The following is a 22,553-nucleotide window of genomic DNA, read 5'->3' as shown; positions in this document are numbered from 1 at the left end:
TGTGTAGGATTAATCTTCCTTATATATGGATTACAAGAATGGGAAATAAAAGGATTCAGCCGTATTTCTTCTGGCGTTAAATGGGGAACTAGTTTTCTCAGGAATCATCAGTTATCCTCCTTATTTTTCTTTGTATCTTACAGCTATAACAAAAGTGTTTGATGGTTAGAGATATGCAAGTCATCTTTAGGAGTGCTTCAACTGGGGACAAAGGTATTTGCAGAATTTTATGAAAATATGTGAATAAGCTTCTTCAAGTATGTTTGATGGATATTTTTTCTGCAGCACTGGATATGGACTCTCCTTGAAAGTGTCATCAGTTATAACATATTGGAAAGCAGGAAAGAAGGCATTTTAAGTATGGGTAGCAGCCTTTGCATCCTTAAATGCTGTTCTACCTTTCTGTCACTTTTAAGCTGCTCTTGCTTCTATTTCTTAAAAATCAGAATTGGGAGGTGAGTTTAGCTGATGATTATGTGGGGCCCTGGGTAGTAGTCCCATGTGACTTCATCTATTGTGGGCTTCAGTAATGAAGTACAGATGGTGGTAGGAGGTGGATTGCATTTCCTGTGTGCTTACTTTCCATGAGACACCTTTCACATGTGTTTTGTTTGCTTCCTTTGCAAGAAGGAATGTAGTTTATTAACTTCATGGAAGACTGTGGTTTAGTCCCAGTAATGGAGTTTCAATGCATTTTCTCTAAGCTTAATGTGTCTTTTTAAACCCAAAACTTTTATTCAGAAGAGCAATACTTACAGAATACAGAAATACAGAATACTTTCATTCCGAAGAGTATTTGAAAATAAAGTCAATACACATTCTTCCTAAAGTTAACAAAGTGAATAAACAACTTGACTGTTACTGTTAGTGATCTACTATGAAATCTAAAACTGTTGATACAGTCAGAAACTAAGTTCTTAAAATTTATGGAAATTTTGATTTACACATCTAAATTTTCATGCTTAATGTCAGCTTCTATTCCACTGGCTCACTAACTACTGCTGTAGTTGAGTAAGAAAAGGGACTGAGGAGAACAGCAATGGAGTAATGTCGATAACCAGCATCATTAGCTGTGAACACCACCTGGAAAAAGGAAAAATAAATACAAGACAAATGAGAAGTGATCTCTAGATATGAGCCCAGATAGAACCATTGTGATCATTTTATCTAACCTCCCACAAAGCTTTGGAAATACCTTCTCTTGTGGTGATTTGATCACTGTGATCTGTGGCTTCCTGTCACACGGTTTTTCCACTGGTTAAAACCATACAGGTCACTTGTTATTTAAATTTTTATCAAATATATTTATTATCCAAATTACTGTTTCCTTGTTGGTATTCATAAATGACAACAAGATTTTTTTTTCCTTATTGAAGATCTACATTGAACCCCATTGATTGCCTTGATTAAAAAAAAAAGAAAAGCATTCTTTCAACTATTTGGATATTTTTGCTGCTCTTATGAAGTCCTGAACTTTGAGGAACAGAATTAAACATAGTGCTACAGTAACTATCATCAGGCCAAAATGTGAAGCAATGAGTTTCTTTAAGCCTACTTACATATCTAGTAGATAGAGGACTGCATTAGTCCTTTAGCCACAACATGATAATGACTTTACATATGATCATTTACAACAGCCCTTTTAACATCTCCCCCATCAGCTCATGTCCTGTCCTTTCATTTATCCCTCTACATAGTAGATAAGTCTGTGTTGTGAGACGATGGATGTCAACTTTTAAAATAGACACAGTTTAATAATGTTCCATGATGTGTAGCTTGTGGTCCTTTCAACATTAATAAAAAAGATGCATATGAAACAACCAGTGAACTGAGCAAAACATGATCCCTTCTGAGGCTTATTTTTAAGAAAGAAGGCTCTTGCACTCTGGATTAAATTATTTTCTAGTCTGGAATATAGACTTAAACATTATCTTGATGCATAATCAATTTACTTGCATGCTGTAAGTTTTCATCTTACCTCTTTTATTTCAGTTATCACAGAAAGCAAGACTCGTTATTGCTTAGAATAAGAATGTCATTTCTCATCCATTTCAGAGAGGCAGAAACAAAATTAACCCAGGCATTTGCCACCTTTTCTCCAAGGAGATGAATGGCTCTTCAAGCAGCAGTTGCAAACCGTACAGCTGGTGGTGCTCACTGGTCTGTCACAGTCCAGCAAACAACTCATACAGGACTGCTGCTGCTATTGAAAGGTCATATGAAAGGACTGATGCTCTGGAGGGGAAGGGGACAGCCCCCAAGGAGCCCCAAACCCTGCAGCTGGCCTCAGTTGGTACCTGGTTTGGACCACCTTCATCTAACCAATTTATCTGTCCCATGCAAACTAAAAGGCCAGTTATACTTTTTTTCTGTGGTAAACTGAGGATCTAAGCATCTAGAACACAGTTCATACTTCCATTATCTTTAAATATCTAAATTATAAACTTTGTCTGCAGCCATACAAATACTGGATCCAAAAGGCAGAAAAATCCTTTTCCCAGGAGACTTAACAGAGTATTCCACCTGCTGTTCTCCCTCAGGCATCTAGAAATAGTCACAGGAAGAATTGCAGGCTTAAGTAGAGGTAGAAGGATGGAAGGTGTCTTTGTAAGTAATGCATCTAAGAACTTATTGAGAGTTATGGGGAAGTTAGTAACTAGGTTCTCTCATGAGTATGTTGTTACAAAGCTTTGAGACTGTGGATTTAAGGTGTTAATGCAAAAATATTTTAGAGTGAAAAGAAAGTTCAACACGTGCAATTAGTAATTGAAGTCTAGACATATAAAGTATCTTTATTCTTTGCAACTAAAGTACAGGAGAAAATGAATACTCACATCAGCATGGTGATGGAAGGGATTCAAGCCCAGCCTCTTCCAATAAGAGGCTGTGTCAAGCTCGATCTTGTATATCCCTGTTACAAATTGTTCTTTAGTTGTGAGCTCATGGAGCTCTCCGTTGTCATTGGTTTGTCTGTGTGATGGCAGAAGAATGCACTTTTATATTTTGGTTAAAAGCCCGAGAAAAATGCAGTTCTTAGCAATTGAACTTGAGTGATGCTGTGTAGCTTAAGTAATGTGATGAATACTTCTATTGATCTGGAATGGCTTATGTCCATCTGTATTATGGATGCTTCAGAGCTTGTCTTGGCATTTGCTACTTCCATGATGGCCACAGCACATGGCTGCCTGCCATGTCACTAGTCTGCGTGGTTTGGGGGTGAGCCAAAAGCTGGCATTGTTATTCATAGACTCCTGGCAGAGTCTTGGAGTTAATTAAATGAACCCACTCAGAGGGAAGACTTCAACACTGCTGTAAGCACTGTGGAAGCTCTATGATGCACTTACTGTGCAAATAGGGTCAACTCCTGATTTTTCTGTAGTTTTCTTTCTCATTTAAATGTATTGAGTTGTTTTATCAGTATGAGTACTTTTTACAGCTGGCTTTTTGAAATTTGAGATCTGCTGTTTGAAATGACTGTAGGTCAAACAACAGTGTAGCCTTATGGAATTCCCTGTTGTCTGTATTGATCAGTTGGTTTTCCATCCTCAACAAACAGATGGTTTTGTTTGATTTGAAGATGCTATCAGTGCTATCCAAGGCCATGGTACTGGCTTGAAACTATACGCCTTTGAGCGCCAACCAATTTAGGGCTCCAGAACCAATATTGAATGCTGTCTCTCAAACATGTCTCTTGGTTGAAACCTATTTCTGTGAAATAAGTTATATAATATTAGGTTTTTGATTGGGGAGGTTATCCACAAATAACAGTGCTGCTAGTGCCTGATTTTAATAGTCATAAACCACTGTTTTGTGTTCTAGCTGCCAAATCTTTTTCTGAACATATTTTATTCAAATTGCATGGAGAGAAAAATAATTGAATGGTTTGTATGTCATTGTCCAGTGGATTACTTAGGATTTGTGCTTTAATATGGCTTACAACTATGAAGTCATAGAACACCATTTGTATCATACAAGATGCTCTGTAGTCAGTTACCAGATTTTTTTTTATCCATTCAAATGTCTCTATTTTTCTTTGTTGTAGATTGATCATTGTTAGATAACTGTTCATTTCTCTAATAAGCTTTCTTAGCTAAAACCAAACATATCTAACTGAGAACAGTTATTTCAGAATCTCTTGCTAACATTCAATTATTTACAAATTAACAAGGCTGGAAAGGTTGCGTTAGTATTATCAAGACTTTCACATACCTTATCTTAAGGTTACTTTGTTCTTTGTTTCAAATGTTAAGTATGTTTTTAAGGCTTCAGTCAACATCCAGCTGTTCAGCTGAGTATCTTTTTATAAAGCTTCTAAGCTCAGATTTGAAGATAAGTAAACTGAACACTCTCTTAATGGAAAATTTCATGCGTTTCCAGTGACAGAATATGTGTGAAGCTATCTTCTCACTTGAGGGCTGGGAGGCAGTTTAAGTAGGACAACGTGAGTAGATTGTTTTTCCCCACTTTGTACAAATATGTGTGGCCTTCACTGTAGCTATGTTTTTCAAGGACGCATATAAGAGCACTGTTGCTTCTGCCAGCCCACTGCTCTATGACACCAAAGAGCCATGTACATACAGTTTCTCATGGACTTTCTAGAAATGCATCTGAGTCGGATCCCACTATTGAAATTCCTGCACTATGTCAGCTTTAGCCCTTAGGAGCCCTATCTCCCTTTTTTAGGTAGAACAGACTGTTAACAGACCTGGAGAGGTCTCCGGTGAGACTTTGCAACTATCTTGAGGACATAAGTGTGGAAATGGGATGTTCCTTGTTGAATAAAGAATGTTCATTCTCTATATCCCCTAAGAATTTTTTTCAATTTCATTTCAGATTATACTTTAAGTAAAAATTGCTTTTGAGTTTTTTAAAGTGTTAATAAACACTAACATTGAGGGTGATTTGAAAAAAGTCATCTACAATTGAAATTCTACAATTATATTTTTTTAAAAGACATGGCAACATTTAAATATCTGGGAGATTCTTTTTCTTATTTTAGATGTAATTGCTTCTCTGTGAGGGAGGAGGTGAGAAAGTTTTATCCCCAAATTTTTTCCTTTTGGCTGATTTCCTTTTTCCTGAAGCAAAGAAGGCTATCAATTATGATGTGGTATGTGTTCAAAAGAGTTCTGTGTTTTCTTTTTAAAGCTGTGGTGTATGAAATGAAAGTCCATCTAGAAAGAAGGAAAATAGCCAATAAAGGTAGGATTCTCAACCAGGGTCTTAGTTTCAAACAACTAAAAGAGTCTGCCTGATTCTTCCGCTAACAATGCGGTAGTTCATTGCTGGGTACTAAAAGGTAATGCAATCCTTTGTAATGAAATAGAAGAGAAGCGATGATTGAATTAAAGCATAGTTTAAAATACTTTCTTGTGCTCACAGTAATTATAAAGCATTATAAAACCATTTTGGTAGTTGAAATTGTAGCACAGTTAAAAGACAGTCTGCAGCAAATTCATTCAATAGTATGTTGTCTTTCCTCTGAGTAAAGGAGACGTCTTATGTTAGAGAATGTAAAACTGTTTTTTCAACTATTTGGCATCTTCCCATTGCCTTTCCCTTCTTTCACTCATTATTTTGGTATGACTTACTTTGAATTTAACAGTTCCCAAGATCCATCTGCAGCTTCTTTATATAACTTAACTGGAACATTTGGAGCTGGACTTCCTCGGACTGAATCCAGAATTTTTATAAGAAGAGGATGCTTGGAGTCAGCAGAGTCCTTCAGGTAGGAAGACAGAATTTTTACGTTGTGAGGAAGATAAGCAATGGTGCATAATAAAGCAGTAAGGAATCTTATTCTTTAGATCTACAGAATATACCATATTTTCCTCAGCAAGATCACTGTGTACTGCACAAATGTAGCCTGAAGTTTTCTGGGGGCTGGAAAGGGTGGCACTGGGAAGGAAGGTGTTAGGAGCTGCTGGGGGCAACTGTAGCCATGTGCGCTGAGGAGGCACTGTGGCTGTGTATGAGAACACATTTCTGTTTTCTCTTTGTCATGGCTTAGCTACACATCATCTCCAGCATGAAGTTGTAACTAAATTGTGACCTCAACTGCAAATAATTAAATCATCAAAGGTAGTAGGAATGTTTAAAAATCTGACAACTCTTCCTCTGGATTTTGAAGTGGCAATTCGAGCGCGGCTTCTGGATTTGAAGGCCTCTGATGTCTTGTTGCCATAGAGTTATCTTTACTCTGCTGTAAACTTAATAAGCACCACATACGGACTCTGTCCTAACACCATGTTGGATCAGATTTGTCAGCCCCTGGCAGCTATGCAGGGATAGGAGAGGAAAACCTTACTTCAAAGATGGGATAGCTGTAGTTTCACTCCCAACATGTTCATCACAGGCAGTGGTTATGCCCTGATGTTTTACCTATTCAAAGGCAAGGGTGAATCAGAGCTTTGACATTCCATTACCTAATTCTGTGTATGAAAAATGAGAAGATGGAGCTTTGTGGAAGGTGCTAATCAGGGATTATCTCAAAATAGCAATCGATCTCCATTTAATCATTGCAAAATGAATCATGATGTAGATGTTAAAAACTAAAAGCCCTCTCTTACATCCCCTCTTACAGTCTGTGACATCCTGAATATCCCACCGGCCAGGAACCCTGCCCTGTATCAGACCAAGGTACCAGCATGTGTCCATACCGCCTCTACGCCCTGACTCCTCAGGCTCCCTTTCTGGAATGCACTGGCTCCTTGCTAGTGTTTCTTTTGAAGCATTGGCAAGGGGGGCTCTAGTGCCACCACCTATTTTCCTGGCTTTTACACCCTGGGAGCTCAATGAAAGTCTGTGTCCTCACAAAGGTTGGTCAGGTATTCGTTTTCCCAAAGATCAAAGCTTGAGAGGAAGAACGAGTAGAGGGGCAGAGAGAGAGGGACAAGTTTGTTCTAGAAGAATTTCAGGCTGAAGCGGCTGTGTCTCTAGCTTGTTTTGCTGGAATAAATGAGCCCTCTGGAAGTGCAGTCCTGGCTTTGGCCCTGTTCTTTGCTTGCGTCAATGACTGTTGAGATCCCTTCCTGCTTGCATGGGATAGAGCTGTAGTGGGTAGAGCAGGAAGGGAAAGGATGAGAGAAGGCAATTCTTGAGCATGGATCTCACGACGGGAAACAAAATCCCTCATAACAGGAGCTTGTTCATTTTGTTATAAGTGCTACTAGTTACTTTTCAACAGGCCCAAGGCTTTTGTGTAGTGAATATGATAATTTTTTTCCTTTCTTGTCTTACATTGTTTTTCACGTAGTCACCGAGTCTAATGACAAGTGCTGCTTCTCTAACCATAAAGCCCTCTCGCTAATCACTAGAGAAGGAGAAAGAAGGACCAGAAAAAGAACAGTAGGAGAGAACTACAGTCAATACATACCATAAAATAAAAATAATTGCAATAAAATGGAATACTGTGTTTTTCACTTACACTAATTATATATAAAAAAAAAAAAGAAAAGAAAAAAAGCTGGGACTACATCAGTATGCAGGACCTCAATACTGAGACACTTACCAGTGGTGCAGCTTCGGAGAAAAATGCCAGGCCAGCTAAGAAAACAAGAAATACAGAATGAAAAGCCATTTTGCCTACCACTAGGAAGTCTCAGTGTCAGCAAGTAGAAACTGGTGGGATCTGTGATTTTTATATCAAGGCCCCTAAACTGAGGCTACTTATCAGAAAACCCATATGACTTTCAACATGCCAATTCATACTATTTACTTAGTAAACATTGAGAAAATAAGTAACCCATACAAACATGAACCTTGTCTGCAAAAATAAGTCTCTTCTATCATTGCCTGTGGAAATACTATGAATATTGCCTAGCTCAACTGCAGTGATCTGTTTTCTTGGAAACAATGTCTATTCTGTTTTATTTTTCTCTTTTTGTTGAGGAATAGTGGTGTATAGATCTCATAGTTGTGAGAAATTAAAATTTCTTGTCAACTCAGCAGTTTCAGTTTCAGTGAGAAGTTCTCTGTGGTTATGGCTTGGCATAATTGACTCACCCATGTTTACCTATTAAGAGATTTCTCTCTGTGGTGGCCTTCTCCCCACCTCTGATAAAAGGCAAGTGGATAATGTGTGGGCTATCTAGCTATCTTATGCATTCCCCTGGAAGAAAAATACATTACTTTTGGTTTCCAGCATGATAACCAGATACCCACATAGCCATTTCTGAAGCACAGTTAAGCAGTCTTTTTTATGTCTTATTGCTTTACTTGTCCGTTAGATTCAGTACAAGTTCAGGACTTTCCCTGTACAACTGCAAGTCAGTTCCCACCAGAAGCATCTGCTTCATTTTATGTTACTTCTTGAAATTAAACTTTGTCTTTCTGATCTTTGGTTAAACACATGTATGTACACTCTCTTACTAGGTTTATCCTGTTATCAGATGGATGACTACATGCAGAGTAGGTTTTTGATTTGTTTTTGGTTGGGGTTTTTTTGTGTTTGTTTTTTTTTTTAATGACTACACCTGTATGAACATATTTATGTCCTATTTTGAGGGCTGGGCATAGCCCGCTGCAAATCAAACCTACTGGTGTTCAAGCTCCAGGAATAGCAGGATCCCATGAAATCCGCATGCTTTAAGATGGGTGCTGCTGATGGTATTTGCACTGCTTACAGGAGTTGTGTAACTATGGTAGTGTCCAGAAATCAGGGGACAAAGGTAACCAAATAGTGAAACGTTAAAGGCAAGCTTTTGTAAGTTGTGAATTCGCTTGGTATGCAGTCATCCCAAGCAGGCTCTAGGTGTAGAGATAAACTCCAAGGTCAGTGGCAGATGAGTGCTGATGGTTTCTGAATGGCATGCTTTCAGTAACTATCTCTGTAGTTTCTGTAATCCTGTTAAAAAACAATTCCTCTGCTTCAGGTTATTTTAAATACAGTAGGCCATCAGTCTACAGAAATTGCTGCTAAAGCCCTCAAAGTCTTTGGTCAGTTTATTGAATCACAGTCACTCTACAGCTTACCTTTTCCTGTTTCTAAAAATATGAAGAGAATATTAAGATGATGCTTCTATTTTAGGGCTTTTTTTTAATGATGGCTAGAGATTTGACTTACTAGAGATTTAATTGGAATGCACCTGAATACAGTAGCCAACTGGGTTAAAGATCAGAGTTGTTAAAAATGGGGCTAATTGAAATTGCTGCTCAATCAATCTAGGAAGTTCTGAAGCAAACTTTCCTCTTGAAATGACAAAGGTTTGAGGTTTACCTGAAGTTTTAAGTAAGGGTACGCAGATTTTAACTCTTTCAGCTCTCTGTATATATATATTTCAACAGTCTTTCTGCATTGTTTGTTCTGCAGCTAGGTATTCAGAATTTCTTCCATTTACCCTGTGACCTAGTTGATAGTGGGACCATCTCTTCTGTGTGTAAACTATGAGCAGCATGGATGACGTTCTTATTTTGAGTACATGTGTTAGGTCAAATTATTTAAGGTGGTAGCATAACTCTGTAACTTTCTCACTTTGAGCCAGTGCATTTGGTGAGACTTTTTTAAGGTGATGGAGGAAGATGACAGAACCAAATCAAGTGCTATGCCATGCATGTTTTCCAGATGTCCTTTGCACCTGAATGCAAAACATGACACCTTAGAACACAATAAAACTTAACCAATAGAATCCAAACTGTTTTAAAGAAGTAACATTTTATTGACTTGTCTGAGGTTAGCCAGGTTACAAAATGGAAAAAAAACTAATGTAGCAAAAAGTTATCCATTAGCAGTAGGAAAAACCTTCCTCCTAAAAGCCTACGATAGTTCTAGCGGAGGAGGGTGTGTGTGTAGCGACAGTACGTGTTTATTCCTGGGGATCACTGACAACAGCAGTGGTTGAATAAGAGAAAGGACTGAGGAGAGCGGCAATGGTATAGTGGCGGTGACCAGAATCATTAGCAGTGAACACCACCTGGAAGAGAGAAAACTTGTGATCACGATGAACAACGTACATTCAAAACTACCTTATTAAGAATTAGGAAGCACACTCCATTTCCTCTGCAGAATACTTTGCCAGTTCTGTCCAGTCAATGATTTTACGCTTCTGATAGGTAATGCTCCCCATTAGTTTGTGATGCTTGCTGAAGACTGAGAAATTTGTGAGATTTGGACTGAGGTCCACAAAGAGCCTTGGCTGTGGTGAAGCTAGTTGGAGATACCTACACCTGAGCCAGGCAAACTAGTTTGTGATGTGGAATGGGAGGATGAGGGGGAGGTATCTCAAACGACTGGTAAGAAAGACAGAGAGGTGAAATCCCATCTAGTGAACTTAAATACAATTTCTGTGTGAGGTGTCCAAGCAAGGTAGGCAGTTGGACCCCAAAGCTGCTTTCTGTACTTCAGTGCCTCCTGTTTTTAACACAGCTAGTGATGGGTCAGTTCTTGCATTAAGAACTGAGTGGCTAGACTCCCCAGAACAAGGAGAGACCCTTGTCCTAAGATAATTCAAATTTGCTGCTCTCCAAATCAGTCCCTGGAACTTGGGACACCAAGTTCCCAGGAAAGTGTCATCACCTGGGTTACGGTCCCACTTTCTTTGGCTCTAATATTTGCTCTTATTTTCTGTACCATGACATACTTTCTACAAGAGGACTAGAGAGTTCCCTCCTACATCCCGATCCTGCCAAAGTCTAAGCTGCTGGGATGTGAGGACTGTAGGCTTCAGTTACCTTGTACATAGACAGTCGTTGAACTCTGCCTGCTTCCCAGGCTAATTTGTTGACCTGTAGGCTATTACGTCAAAGGAAGGCTTCTTCAAGAGCCTAGCTGGAAGAGTCTCAACCAGGCGCTTTTATGTACCTTTTGATGTGAAGCCCTTCTGTAAGCCCCAGCAACTTTCAGAGATCCAAATGGTTAGGGAATAATTTTGAGGATTGTTTATTTGATCTAAATGACCCAAGCCGCACCTTAGACTTCTGTGGACCTGGGCCTCAGTCATTTGTTTTAGTCTTCCACAGAGCTTCATAAACTTGTGGTTTAAAATGTTCTACAACACAACCTGTAGCCATTCCGGACTACTTAATTTGGGGAAACTTAAATTTAATGGCAGATTAAGCCTGAAGAATTGAAACAAATTATTTGGAAGTGCTGAATAAATGTAATAGAATAGAACACACAATAAATCAGTGTAGGGCTGAAAGCGAAGGGAGGCACGAAACATGATTATATTGCTGGCCTGCTTATGAAATTTCAGTATCAATGAAACAGCCAACTTTTCCTTTCCCACTATGGTTATTTCTTTATATTTTTATGCCTTTTTTTTCTATTGGATATTTCAGTACTGAGCATAAATTTTTTTAAAAAGGCACATGAGAAAGAATTGTTTTTTCCTGTAATTACAGGTCATACTAGAATTCAGGGATTTTCAGGTGACTGGTATGGGGGAAGTACCTCTGATTAAAGAATAGCTTATTTCCTATAAAATTAGGGTTTCTAAATCCCTATATTCCTTCAACAACAATAAAAGCAGTCTTTTTTTTTTCTTGTTTGTTTTTTAAACACCGTGTACTTTTGAATAATGTAGCTCTTTTTGAACAAAGGTCCCTACTGGTCTGAATGGGTGAATGGACACAGCTCCACTTTGGAAGAGCTGTGTTGGTATTTTCAGGGAAGTTGGCTACTTCCTTTGGCTTAGCCAGCTATATACTGCCTTTATTTTCCCAATGTTATGTGGCAGTGAACCATTTCACTGAATGATGCTGCTCCTTCAGTATTAAAGGACTGTATTTGTTCTTACCAGCTGATGCCACTACAGAGTATATAGGTTATTGGGTATATTTGCAAATACTTACATCAGCGTACTCATGGAACGGAGAAAGGCCGAGTCCCTTCCAGTAAGAGCTGGTGTCAAACTCAACCCTGTATATTCCTTCTACAAACTGTTCTTCTGTTGTGAGCTCATGGATCTCCCCATACTCTGTGGTTTTACTGTAATGGTAAAATATCTACATAAATATTTTATACTGTCATTTAGATGCTAAACAGAAACAATGGAATATTAAATAATAAGGGTGCTGCACAGCCAAATTCTACATTGAATGGTTTCTATTCATCTGAAATAATTCCCTCCTTCTATGTAGTGTATGCTTCCGCATTGCAGAGCCTGTCCTTGCTACCAACTCATCCATATACATCACAAATCAAAGCTGGATGGCTTTTTTTGTCATTTTTGTTGCTATGGCAGGAATTGTAGTTAAGGGCTTTCTTTCAATGTCATGTTTAACTTGTACCAAGTGCCCTCTGGAACCAAATGTTAGTGGCTTAGGAAAAGGATTGTCATGATGAAAGGCAAGATGCCAAATCTCAAATTACAGTTAAAGAGAGAAGAGAGATTTTAGTGGAAAATTACTTCGTTCTCTAGTTATTAGCACTGAGGCTGTAGGTTTTACCCCTATACACTGATGTGGTTTTATGTGACCCTAAGTGGTAGCGTCTTGAAGAAGCAATTTGGCATCACAGGATTTTATTAATTTGAATTACAATGCCTTGGTCAAAGAGCAGGGGCTTCTTCCACTGGGTGCCATATAAATGAGCAATAGGAATTCCCAGCTCAGAGAGATTATGTACTCAGCTCATAACAATAAACTGTGGGTGAATGAATTCCAGAAGCGAGAAGGAAATACAGCTGGCATTGCACCTAAACACCATTTATCTCTTTTCCTTCCTTTTATTTTATTTCTGATTTTTTGCTAGTTCTTTTTTTTTTTCCTGCTGAAAATACTTACTTGACATTTATAGCTCTTCATAAACATATGATGTAGTTGAAGGAAAAATGAAGAAAGCCTTGACTTGAAGAACTAGTGGAACTTTCTAGTCTTATGGCAAGGGTTAGCTGTCTAGGCAGAAAACAGAAAAGCTTGAGGAGGAAGAGAGGGAGGGGAGAAAGGAGTGACATGGTAATTATCAGAGACAGAATCAGTTGTGCTATTGCAGCTTTTCTTTCCCAGCTGCTGCCTCCTCCTTCATCGTATTTGTCAACTTTGGTTAATGTTGGTGAATGAAAAAAGTCTGAATGACAGAGCTTTTGCTTAAATTAAGAAGTAGCAGGATTGAAAATCCCATGCTAATTTTCAGGTTTTCTTATAGTTCAAGTTCAGCACTTTGAAGACTTGACAAAAGTCTCACTGGTCCAATACAAGTGAAATCAGCTGTATCCAGGGTAGACCAAACCTGCAGAGAATCCAAGCCCTATTTGAAACATGGCTCAGAGGGTATTTGTGAAGTGTACACATCTGTTTTCTCTTGGTTTAATTAGTACTTCCCGATTTAACCTATATTGCCTTAACAAAAGGCAGTAGGTAAAAGGAGGAAGAATTTATTGGTGAGTGTCCTCGAAACCATGAAACAGGATTTCTGAGATCCTGCAGAAGAGTTCAGAGTACAAGTTAGCAATTCACATGCATCTACATACAAGTTGGATAGTCTAGACACAAACCAATTACACAGCAAAATGGTGTCTGCCTCAAAATCTTTGTTCAGGTAAACAAGTAAGTTTTAGTTTGAGAAAACTGTGGATGCAGCTTGAACGGTGCTTTCGCTGATGGGTGTTGACCCAAAGTTGCAGATGTTAACCATCCAGAACGAAACGAAACAAGAATTCACTTGAAAACTCTTGCCTACTACCAGGAGTTAATGGCACTTTCTTAATTTTAGTTATTAAGTGGTAGCCATTCAATGCAGGTGGTCTCACAAGCAAACCCTTCAGCATTACTGCTGCATTGACAGCCAGCAGGACAGTGTGCAATTCAGAGCCTGGATGGGATTAGCACAAGGCAGAGGATGCCCTGCATTTGGCCCTGGTAGCAAAATGCTACAAGTGATTCCTTCTGAACAGGACTAGTATTTCTGTCTGAGTGGGGGAATAAATACGCTATGGTTGCTTATTCTTAATAGGATCTGGACTGCCAGCATCTGCTGTAAGATGGACAGTTAAGTTAAAAAAGCTGTGCTTTTACAGCAAAAAATTAGCAAACCACTGGTTAAGCTACTATGGCTCCAGCCTAGGCTGCAATCCTGATTCTGTTTTTCACTGTCTGAGTTGTATATTGTGACCAGGTCAAATGTATACTGTGAAATGATGTTTATGAAGTCTTGGGACACATACTGCAGAGATGAACTCTGCCCTCAGATGCAGACTGCTGAGGAGATATCTCAGGAACATGAATTATTTTGGAGTTTTTAAAAAAAAGGAGGGGGGGGGAGCCACTTCAAATATGCTGCGGTTTTGGTTTTTTTTTTTATGATTTACAACCTAGGTCATGTGAGAACTATGTTTGGTGAATGCAACTCTTGAACTATGTGATAAGACCTAGATTTCCAAAAACCTGTGAGGAGTGAGAAGGTCAAAGCTAGTCGTGGGAGGAGCTCGCATAGAAGCCAAATCATATGTTTCCCAGGTCTCTGTTCCCTAAAGCCTTCCTCAGAGTGCGTCTCAGCTCAAGTTATCTCTTCTTGCATATTTTTGGCTAGACTAATTTTTGAAACAAGCCTCTTAATAAAGTTAGCTGTTGCTATGTGAACTTCCTCCCTGCCTTTTAAATACTCTTAGTCCAAATTCACCAGTTGCTAGGTGCATTTGCTTAATTCCCTAAAATGTGTTAGCAAAGTAAAAACAAACAAAAAGGTAAAAAAATAACTTTTATAGACATTTGTACAAAATGTAACTTTTCTATATGCATCTGCTAGGTACTGTAACTTCAAGATATTATTAACCTGACAGGAGTAGTTACAGATTGTGTTCCTTGACTGCATTCAGATTTTCATCTGGTTTAACACAGAGAAACTCTGGTTTTCCCAAAATAAAAAAATTGCAATCACGTTTGAAAACCAAGTTCAAACGAGTGTCATCAGCTAAAGTCAATGGTATCGCTGAAAGCAGCCTTGGTTAAGATGCAAGTCAACGGAAAGGTCAAAATTTTTACCTGCAATAAAAATTGTGATTTAATGTTCCTCCACTGCCTTCCCTCAGCAAGATGCTTCTCACTTGCCTAGGGTTAATCTCAATTTATATTTAAGAAGAAGTGATTTGATTTTCTCAGGGATGTACTGACCTAAACTGTCAACAGAGGTTGGCTAAGAAGAACCGTGGGATTTGTCTCCTTGGGCTTTTTGAGAGCAGCATTGCAAACTGGACAAGAAAACACTGTTATGCTGAAAAAGTGAGGACATGTAACACTGATGTTGCATTTATCTTATCCCTCTGTAAATTGTATTTTGTATTACATGTTCAAGAGCACTTGATGAAACATTTGAAATATTCAGGGTTTCCTAATAATGGCAGAAATACTCACTAAGGACAAGACATTATCCTTGTCTCCGCTTTCCTTGAAAACTGCATATTTTTTTCATGGGGTTTCTCTGTTCGTTGAAGTATATAAATCCATTCCGAGAGTCATTTGTTCCTAGATTAACACTCAGCATTTGGGAGTGGAAGTGTTTGTTTCTCCTTCAATCTCCTAAACTTTCTTGTTCCTTTTCAATGGGGAAAAGTATTTTTTGTTTTGAGTTTTATAAAAAGAAACCCTTCAGATGGAGAGAATGATATCTCTCTCCTTGTAGTCTTCTCTGTTTTTTTTTCTGCAGCTTTTATGTAAATCATGCTATAAAAATCCTAGTAAAAGGCAGTTGGATTCTCTGGTGGCTCCTGTCCATGCTTGTGCTTGTCATTCTGTGCTTGAATATCCTGCTGTTACTAGAGATTTCTCTGGACTTGTTTAAAAATCTGATTCAATGAGTTGTTACAATGAAACTTAAATACCTGAATACCTCACCTATTTGAATTTTAGTAAACTGTATTCCTCTGTTACCCATACTTTTCCCACAGACTGAAGATAATAGTATTATTGCCTGCCCCTCAGTGATGTTCTGAGGATGCTTTGTAAGTATTAAGCTGTCATTCTAGCAAAAGCCATGCAGCTCTATAGAAATGACCACAACCAAATGCTGAGGTTGTGCTTCTGTGTTGTGTTACAGCGGGACTCTTTAAAACTTTCTCGTCAAAGAGTTTCTTCCAACCAGCACGTTTGTTACACAGGAGAAGGCTAATGCGCTTATTATTTGCATGCATGCAGACAAAGCTTGCAGAGAGGATTTTGTATGTGACTGCTGCAAATAAAGCTCTATATCCATTGCATATAAAGGTAGTAGGTTAGTCTGGGTTACCTACAAAATTCTGTTAAATAGGCTTTTAATTTTTTTTTCTTTTTTATAGAAAGGAAAGATAGTACTGAAACTAGGAGAAAAATTAATTATTAAACCTATTCCCTTACAAAGATAAGATGAGCATCTCAACATATTTTTGCAATGAGCACGTACATCAGTCATGGATAAGTTCCACTTGAATCTGATGGATTTTAGACCAGAATTCACCTGCTGTTAACAGTGATAGTGTGACACTTTTTTGCTTTTTTGATCAGAGCTCCATTCCCTTTATTTCTCAATTGTTTGCGTGAGGCACCTTGAAAATGGCTCCGTAAGACTACATAACTTACCCAGTAGCAAAGTCCTGCCAGCTTCCATCTGCAGCCTTTTTAAAGACTTTAACAGCTACGTTAGCTGCAGGACTTCCTCTGACTGCATCCAGCACTTTCACCATGAGAGGGCATTTGGAATCAACAGAGCCATGGGAGACCTTGGGGAAAGCAGAAGAGGTTGTATAGGAGCTGTTCACCAGCCCTGCAAAAACCTTCCTTCAAAGAAAAGATGGATTCTTATTGCAGAATTAACGTTGACTTCAAAGCAAGTTCTTTGCCAAATGGTATTCAAAGCTAGTTTGCAAACACCTATTTCTTAAAGCAGAGTATCTTAGAACTTTATACTGATCACTTTATTACATACACACAAACACATACAAACAGATTGCTTGATAAATATTTAGATTTGCATATGACCCTGGGAAAATGTTATAAAGAATACATTTTTAATGAGGTCACAAATAAGAAAATAGTAAATTATTGTTAAGTGCAGGCAGGGTATGTTAGCATAGGAAACCAACAAAGAAATATCGATGACATCCCTAAGGACTGTAAGAATATTTATTTCTTAAACTTCATTTTACTATATGGAATCCTTAGTCATACTTCAGAAATATTTTTTTAGTGCTTTAGAGATGTACTTGTTTGGTGAAGAAGGTAAAGCTACCTCTATAGTGAAGATATGGGATGCACGTCGCAAACTGACAGAAACAGACAGAAATAAAAGGTCACACCTCCTAGATCCCTGACCCTTTCATAATATCCTAAAATAGATGGGTAAATGGCAAAAAAAAAAAAGTAGTTTTAAGAATTCTGAAGAAGCTACTTAAAAAATGGTAGTAAAATAGCACTCCAGCAAAGCCAAATGGTTACAGAATTTCATGGATGAGGAGGATGCTGGTCATCTAGAAAATCTAGATTATCATTCTTGTAATGATTGAGTTTGAATAAAAAGAGACTCACCAGTGGTGCAGCTTCAGAGAAAAATACCAGTCCAGCTAAGAAAACAAAGAGCACAGAGTGAAAGGCCATTCTGTTTGCTGTTAGTGAGCCTTGGTGCCAGCAGCTAGGAGCTGGGAGGATTTGGGATTTTATACCCAATCCTACAACAAAACAGGCTGCTTATTGGGTGCCCATATGACTCAAAATCTGCTGATTCTGACTATTTGCTTAGTAAATAGTCCAATCCTAGAGTTAGTCCATGAATAGCACGGCCATTGCAGTCAATGGAAGGACTGCAGGATCACTAGAGCAAAGAGAATAAGTAACGGACACAAACATGACCCTTGTCTGGGGAGATTAGACTCGTAGAAAGCCCTCTACAGAATAATTTAAATGACCTTTGTTTGCCCAGAAGTCCAGCCAGTTCCAGGAGATATTCTTTAGCTTGCCCTCAGGTTGTGCACAATAATGCCCCAATGCTTTCTGTGCACCTTCTCCATGTTTCTTCTCAATGTATTCAATGCTTTCTGAAGACCAGTTACCACATATAGATGCAGGCTTGTTATGGGTGATGGAGTTTGTTCTCTGTCTGCCTCAAGCAGTGCTAATGGTCCATTCTGGGAGATGGTTTCCCAAGCAGTTCCCTTGCTTGTTTAGAAGGAGCAATGTTTCTTTTGAAACCTAATTTAGATAGGATCTGACAACATGCTGCCTCTCATCAGAAGTTCCTAAGGATTCATCTTGCCTAATCTTCAGGTAGACATTGAGGTTTCCTCTTAGTCACTGGGAAGACACCTGGAGAGTTCTGTCCCCTTGGGAAGATAAAGATCTCAGAAAAGTGAAAGGAGTCCTCTCTTGCTCCATGTACCCAAGAAGGAACCAAGGCAACTAGCATAGACCAGTAGCTTATGCTAATATCTAGCTAACGTTATAGTTGCCAAACCCTTATTAAGCTGGAAATGTTGTTATGCTCTGAAATGTACATTTAGATAAGAGGTTTTACAGGGGTGAACTCAGCCCCAACCTAAGTTGGGAGAAGGTGTCAAGTGGGGGAACAGGCATGGTGTAGCAGGGTTTCTCCAGCTGCATCACATAAAAGTGGTCTGTACTGTACCTTGTACTAGTTGAGAGACAAAGAAACAGCCCTGTTTGGTATTTCCTTCTCCCCATGTCCTAACAAGCCTGAGTCTGCACTTCTGTTCTCAGGAGCTGGGACACTTAGTTTTTACTGATTTCACAGTATTCTAACAAAAAGCAATTTTGCCTCTTAACTTGAATAGGATTATGATGCAGGTCTTAGAAGTCATGGACTGTATTCTCCCGTGGCTTTCATGGCTTCAGGCTGCTTTATGCAGTTGTTCTCTTTAGGCAAAGCTGGTTTTTGAAAAAATCTATATTACAGTAATCTCCTGAACTGGGATCAAAGTGCCCTTTGTACTTAGAGCAAAGCAGGCTGATACGTAGGTAGAATTCTACACTCACTTTGTATGCAGGTAAAAGTCAATGCAAGGTGCCCAGCAGTAACAAATCATGCTGCAGTCTAGTGCTTGTGGGTTGTATTCAGATCTTGGAAAGGTAAATACTGCTCTTAGATCTGTACATTGACCCTTTACTTCATTATTTTGCTCTCATTGTAAATATTTCTCTGAAGCAGTAAAGCTTTATATGTCACAAAGAGAAATTATCTGTATTCTAGTGCAAGTAGACTGTCCTGTTATTTGCTATCATCAGCTGTTCTGCAAGGAAATAATGCCAAGGAACTAAGGATACTGGCACCTGCCTGCATGTGAAATTGCTCTCCCATGGGAGAATGACTTAAAAAAATTATTATTTTTTCTAGGTCTTCTTGCAAGGTAACAGTTTCTGAAAAATCAGGTCTACAGGGATAGTACATTTCAGCTGTCCATATTATCTATTTTACTTTCCTCTTTTATAACATTGACCTTTTGGCAGCTGGTTTTTAAAGTTAATAAGGAGCGTGGAAAATTCTAACCCCGAACATGAATTTTTTTTCTTGTCCTTCATTTGCTGATAGGGATCCTTTGACTCTTAACAGGGGCACCATTCTGAAGGGAAATTAGACTTTGTGTGTTTGTGAATCTCCTCTGTTCACACGTTCTGCAGATAACTAGATTATTTCTGTAAGTTCTAAGATACAGGTGGACTCAGTGAGAAGGTAAAAAAAAAATCTTTATTATTTCTCTGATCTGGAAGGCCATGGAGCGTCTAGAATTTATAGAGAATTCTATTAAAATCCCATGTGAACTTAATTTAAAATTACTATAGCCTGGTGAAACCAATGCTAGGTAGATCTTCCTCCTTCCATTGTCAGCCTCAACCTATTAGCACAATATGCTAATGCTTTCCATAAAATGTATGGGAGGACTCAGGAATTTGGAATAGCTGGCTGAAAAGAATGATTTTCCCTTGGTGGAGAATCGAAACGTGATTGTGGAGAGAAAAGGAGAAAGGGGATGGGAAACTGCTGAGCGTCCAATAAGTGCTGATTGAGTCTTGCCTGTCTGTTGTTGTTAAACATTTTCTGTGGAATGGGAGTCTGAAGCGTATAAACCGAATAAGTTATCCCAGATAAAAAAATATGGGAATGTGAAATGACAAAGTGCTGAGCACTGAGGAGTAAGTGGGGCTGGGAAACTCTAGGCCTTCTGAAGGAGTAGGGAAGCTACCGTGAAGAGCAGCAAACAGGGCAGTTCCCAGAGACTGCTAGCTGGACACATGCCACAAAGAAAGCGGTGCAACACGGAGCCTTAGCAGAGAGCAATAGCATAAAAGCCCTACTGTAAGAAAAGAGTAAACAGAGTCACTGAAAACTCCTCAGAAAGAGATATTTAGGAATCCTGGTGTGGAAGAAACAGTAGGGTTACATAGCTAATACAGAGACGGCATAAGACTATTTGGGGGCTAGGAGACACACAAAACCCAGAAGAAGGGGTGATCACCCAGCATAGAGGGTGATGAGGGAGCTGGAGAAGAGAATGTCAAAGAGTGCCTGGTGTGCAGAGTAACCTCAGCCTTATGGAAAGCAAGAAGTATGAGACCCCCAGTTATGGAAAAATTTAGATAATCCTCAAATATGTGAATGCTTTAAGGCTTATCTGAATTCCAAATCAGTTGAAGTTCATCTCTGAAGAATTAGAATTAATGCCTATTTTTAATGAAAGCATGTTCCCTGCTTGGAAGCATTACAGTGTTCAGGTCAAGAACAAACATGTCCCGCTAATACTCTTGTTTATGTCAAGGATTTTTCCAACTGTGCTGCAGTATTTTTCTCTCTCTTCCATGTAGTCTCACACACTTAATGCTTGTTTTACATAGATAAGCTCCTTATTCTCTACTCCATTCCCTTCTATTTGATTTTATTTAGAAAGGCAACTGCTTCTACATGATAAAATGCTCAGACAGGCTGGAATATCTGACTTTGACCATAAAAACCTGTAAGCTTCTCTTGTGACTTTGGAGTGAAAGCCATTCAGTAATTTGGGTAGATTTCCCTAGCACCTTCCAAAGAATTAATGAATTCCTGAGCTCTGAAAAAAATCCTTTCTGTAGTATAGATACCTGAATGTGACACCTTCTTTCACTTTTCTGGAGTCACATTCCATAGGGACTTAGAGGAAAAGACCTGAGATTTACCTCGTGAAGAAGTTTGCCTCAATTTTCTGAACTAGAGTCAAGAACTTTGAGATTTTCTGTTCATTTCACTATTTGCTAATTATGTAACATCTTCCCCATCTGCAAAGCTAGGGATAATACTTTTCTAATTAAAAAAATATGCTCAGAGAAGTTCATGTTTGAGCTTGAATTTCAATTTGTAAAGAATTGCATTAAAAAATAGTGGCATTTCACGTGTGTGTGGTGTGTGCACGTCTGTCAGCCTGCTGCCCATTTAGGTTTTCTGTGAGGAGTATGTCTGTATTTAGAGTTTTAATGATCATTCTCAGATTTCTTTGCTCATAGGACTAACACTGGCTATTTTAATGGGAAGTAAGGAAACACTACTGATCTTAAACAGAAAAAGAAGAAAATCATCCTTGTCTTGTATCCTATATCAAATCCAGTCAATTTGAAAATCAGGAAGTGTAAACTGTTAGCAAACAATTTAGAAGACAGATAGGTTGGGTTGGGTTTCTGGTATAAAATCACAGGTTTTGATCATTTCAAGGTTATGTCCAAGGAGAATCCTGGGACATAGCCCAAAGTCCAAAAAAAGAAACATCTAAACAGATGATTGTTCCTTTGGGGTATTTGTAATGTATGAATTCACCTGGCACCTGCTCACCTCAGCAGGCTTTTGCTCTGAAGTGTTTAAACTCCAAGGTCACTGGGCACTGATCACTATGAGATACTACTTCATTAGCTAAATCTGTAGTTCCTCTGATCCCTCTAAAACAAAATTCTGTTCTTCAACTTCAATATGTATGCATGTTTACATACTAACCCATCAGTCTAGACAAGTGATTGTAAAAAAAACCCCACAAATCAACTCATACACAGAGCTAACTGAATAACCTTGTGCCAGCCCTGATGCCTTAACCTTTCCTATTGCTGAAAGATGCTTGGGACTTGCCATGAGATCAATGTTTTGAACGGTAAATTTCTTTGTTAGCAAAATGATTAGATTGTTTAGGTTATAAATTTATTTTTGTCCCCTTCTTACAGTAAGAGGTACACACTAAATCTACAACATGATGCAAATGTTTCTGATTGATAGCAAAAAACATTACCAGAGGCCACTATTTTCATAGGGTCTTGGCTAGGCTCTTTTGAGAGTGTATGACATTTTTTAAGGGAATCTCCATAAATTCTCAATTTACTCTCAGTGGACTGCAGATGTCAAATGAATAATTAGATGAGACATGACAATTAAAATCTTCCCCTAGATATTATGACCATTAAAAAGATTCTGTAGGGTTAAATTATAATCTTTTCTTAAGTTACATATGTATTTGCTAAAGCTGTTGCAGCTATGTACTTTGCTCAGCATCTTGCTGTTCAAGATTATAAAATGCTGAGTCTCAGGCACTTTATTCTGGTACCTGAATACAAATAGGTGTGTGGAAATGCCTGTTTTTCCAGCATGCAGGGCCACCTGGGTAGTCTCTTCAAAAGCTTCTTCAAAT

The 22,553-nt window shown here is 38.6% G+C and overlaps 2 protein-coding genes across 2 annotated transcripts; both read right to left on the bottom strand.

Moving 5' to 3' along the window:
* Window positions 1-772: 772 nt before the first annotated feature.
* Window positions 773-7,615, bottom strand: LOC104836033 (transthyretin-like). Its single transcript, XM_010574354.1, has 4 exons — window positions 7,511-7,615; window positions 5,592-5,722; window positions 2,835-2,970; window positions 773-1,083 (listed from the first exon to the last, which is right to left on the bottom strand). Exons 1-4 carry the CDS (start codon window positions 7,577-7,579, stop codon window positions 976-978), a joined length of 444 nt encoding a protein of 147 aa, XP_010572656.1. The 5' UTR covers window positions 7,580-7,615; the 3' UTR covers window positions 773-975.
* A 2,018-nt stretch (window positions 7,616-9,633) lies between these two features.
* LOC104836032 (transthyretin) lies at window positions 9,634-17,613 on the bottom strand. Its single transcript, XM_010574353.1, has 4 exons — window positions 17,434-17,613; window positions 16,489-16,628; window positions 11,791-11,926; window positions 9,634-9,911 (listed from the first exon to the last, which is right to left on the bottom strand). The coding sequence occupies exons 1-4, from the start codon at window positions 17,500-17,502 to the stop codon at window positions 9,804-9,806; spliced, it is 453 nt and encodes a 150-aa protein (XP_010572655.1). The 5' UTR covers window positions 17,503-17,613; the 3' UTR covers window positions 9,634-9,803.
* Window positions 17,614-22,553: the final 4,940 nt, after the last annotated feature.

Source organism: Haliaeetus leucocephalus, unplaced genomic scaffold, assembly GCF_000737465.1.
Source record: "Haliaeetus leucocephalus isolate CR32 unplaced genomic scaffold, Haliaeetus_leucocephalus-4.0 Scaffold428, whole genome shotgun sequence".
NCBI classification, from domain to species: Eukaryota; Metazoa; Chordata; class Aves; order Accipitriformes; family Accipitridae; genus Haliaeetus; species Haliaeetus leucocephalus.
The sequence above is the reverse complement of the archived record's forward strand: the minus strand, read 5'-3'. Positions and strand labels throughout refer to the sequence as shown.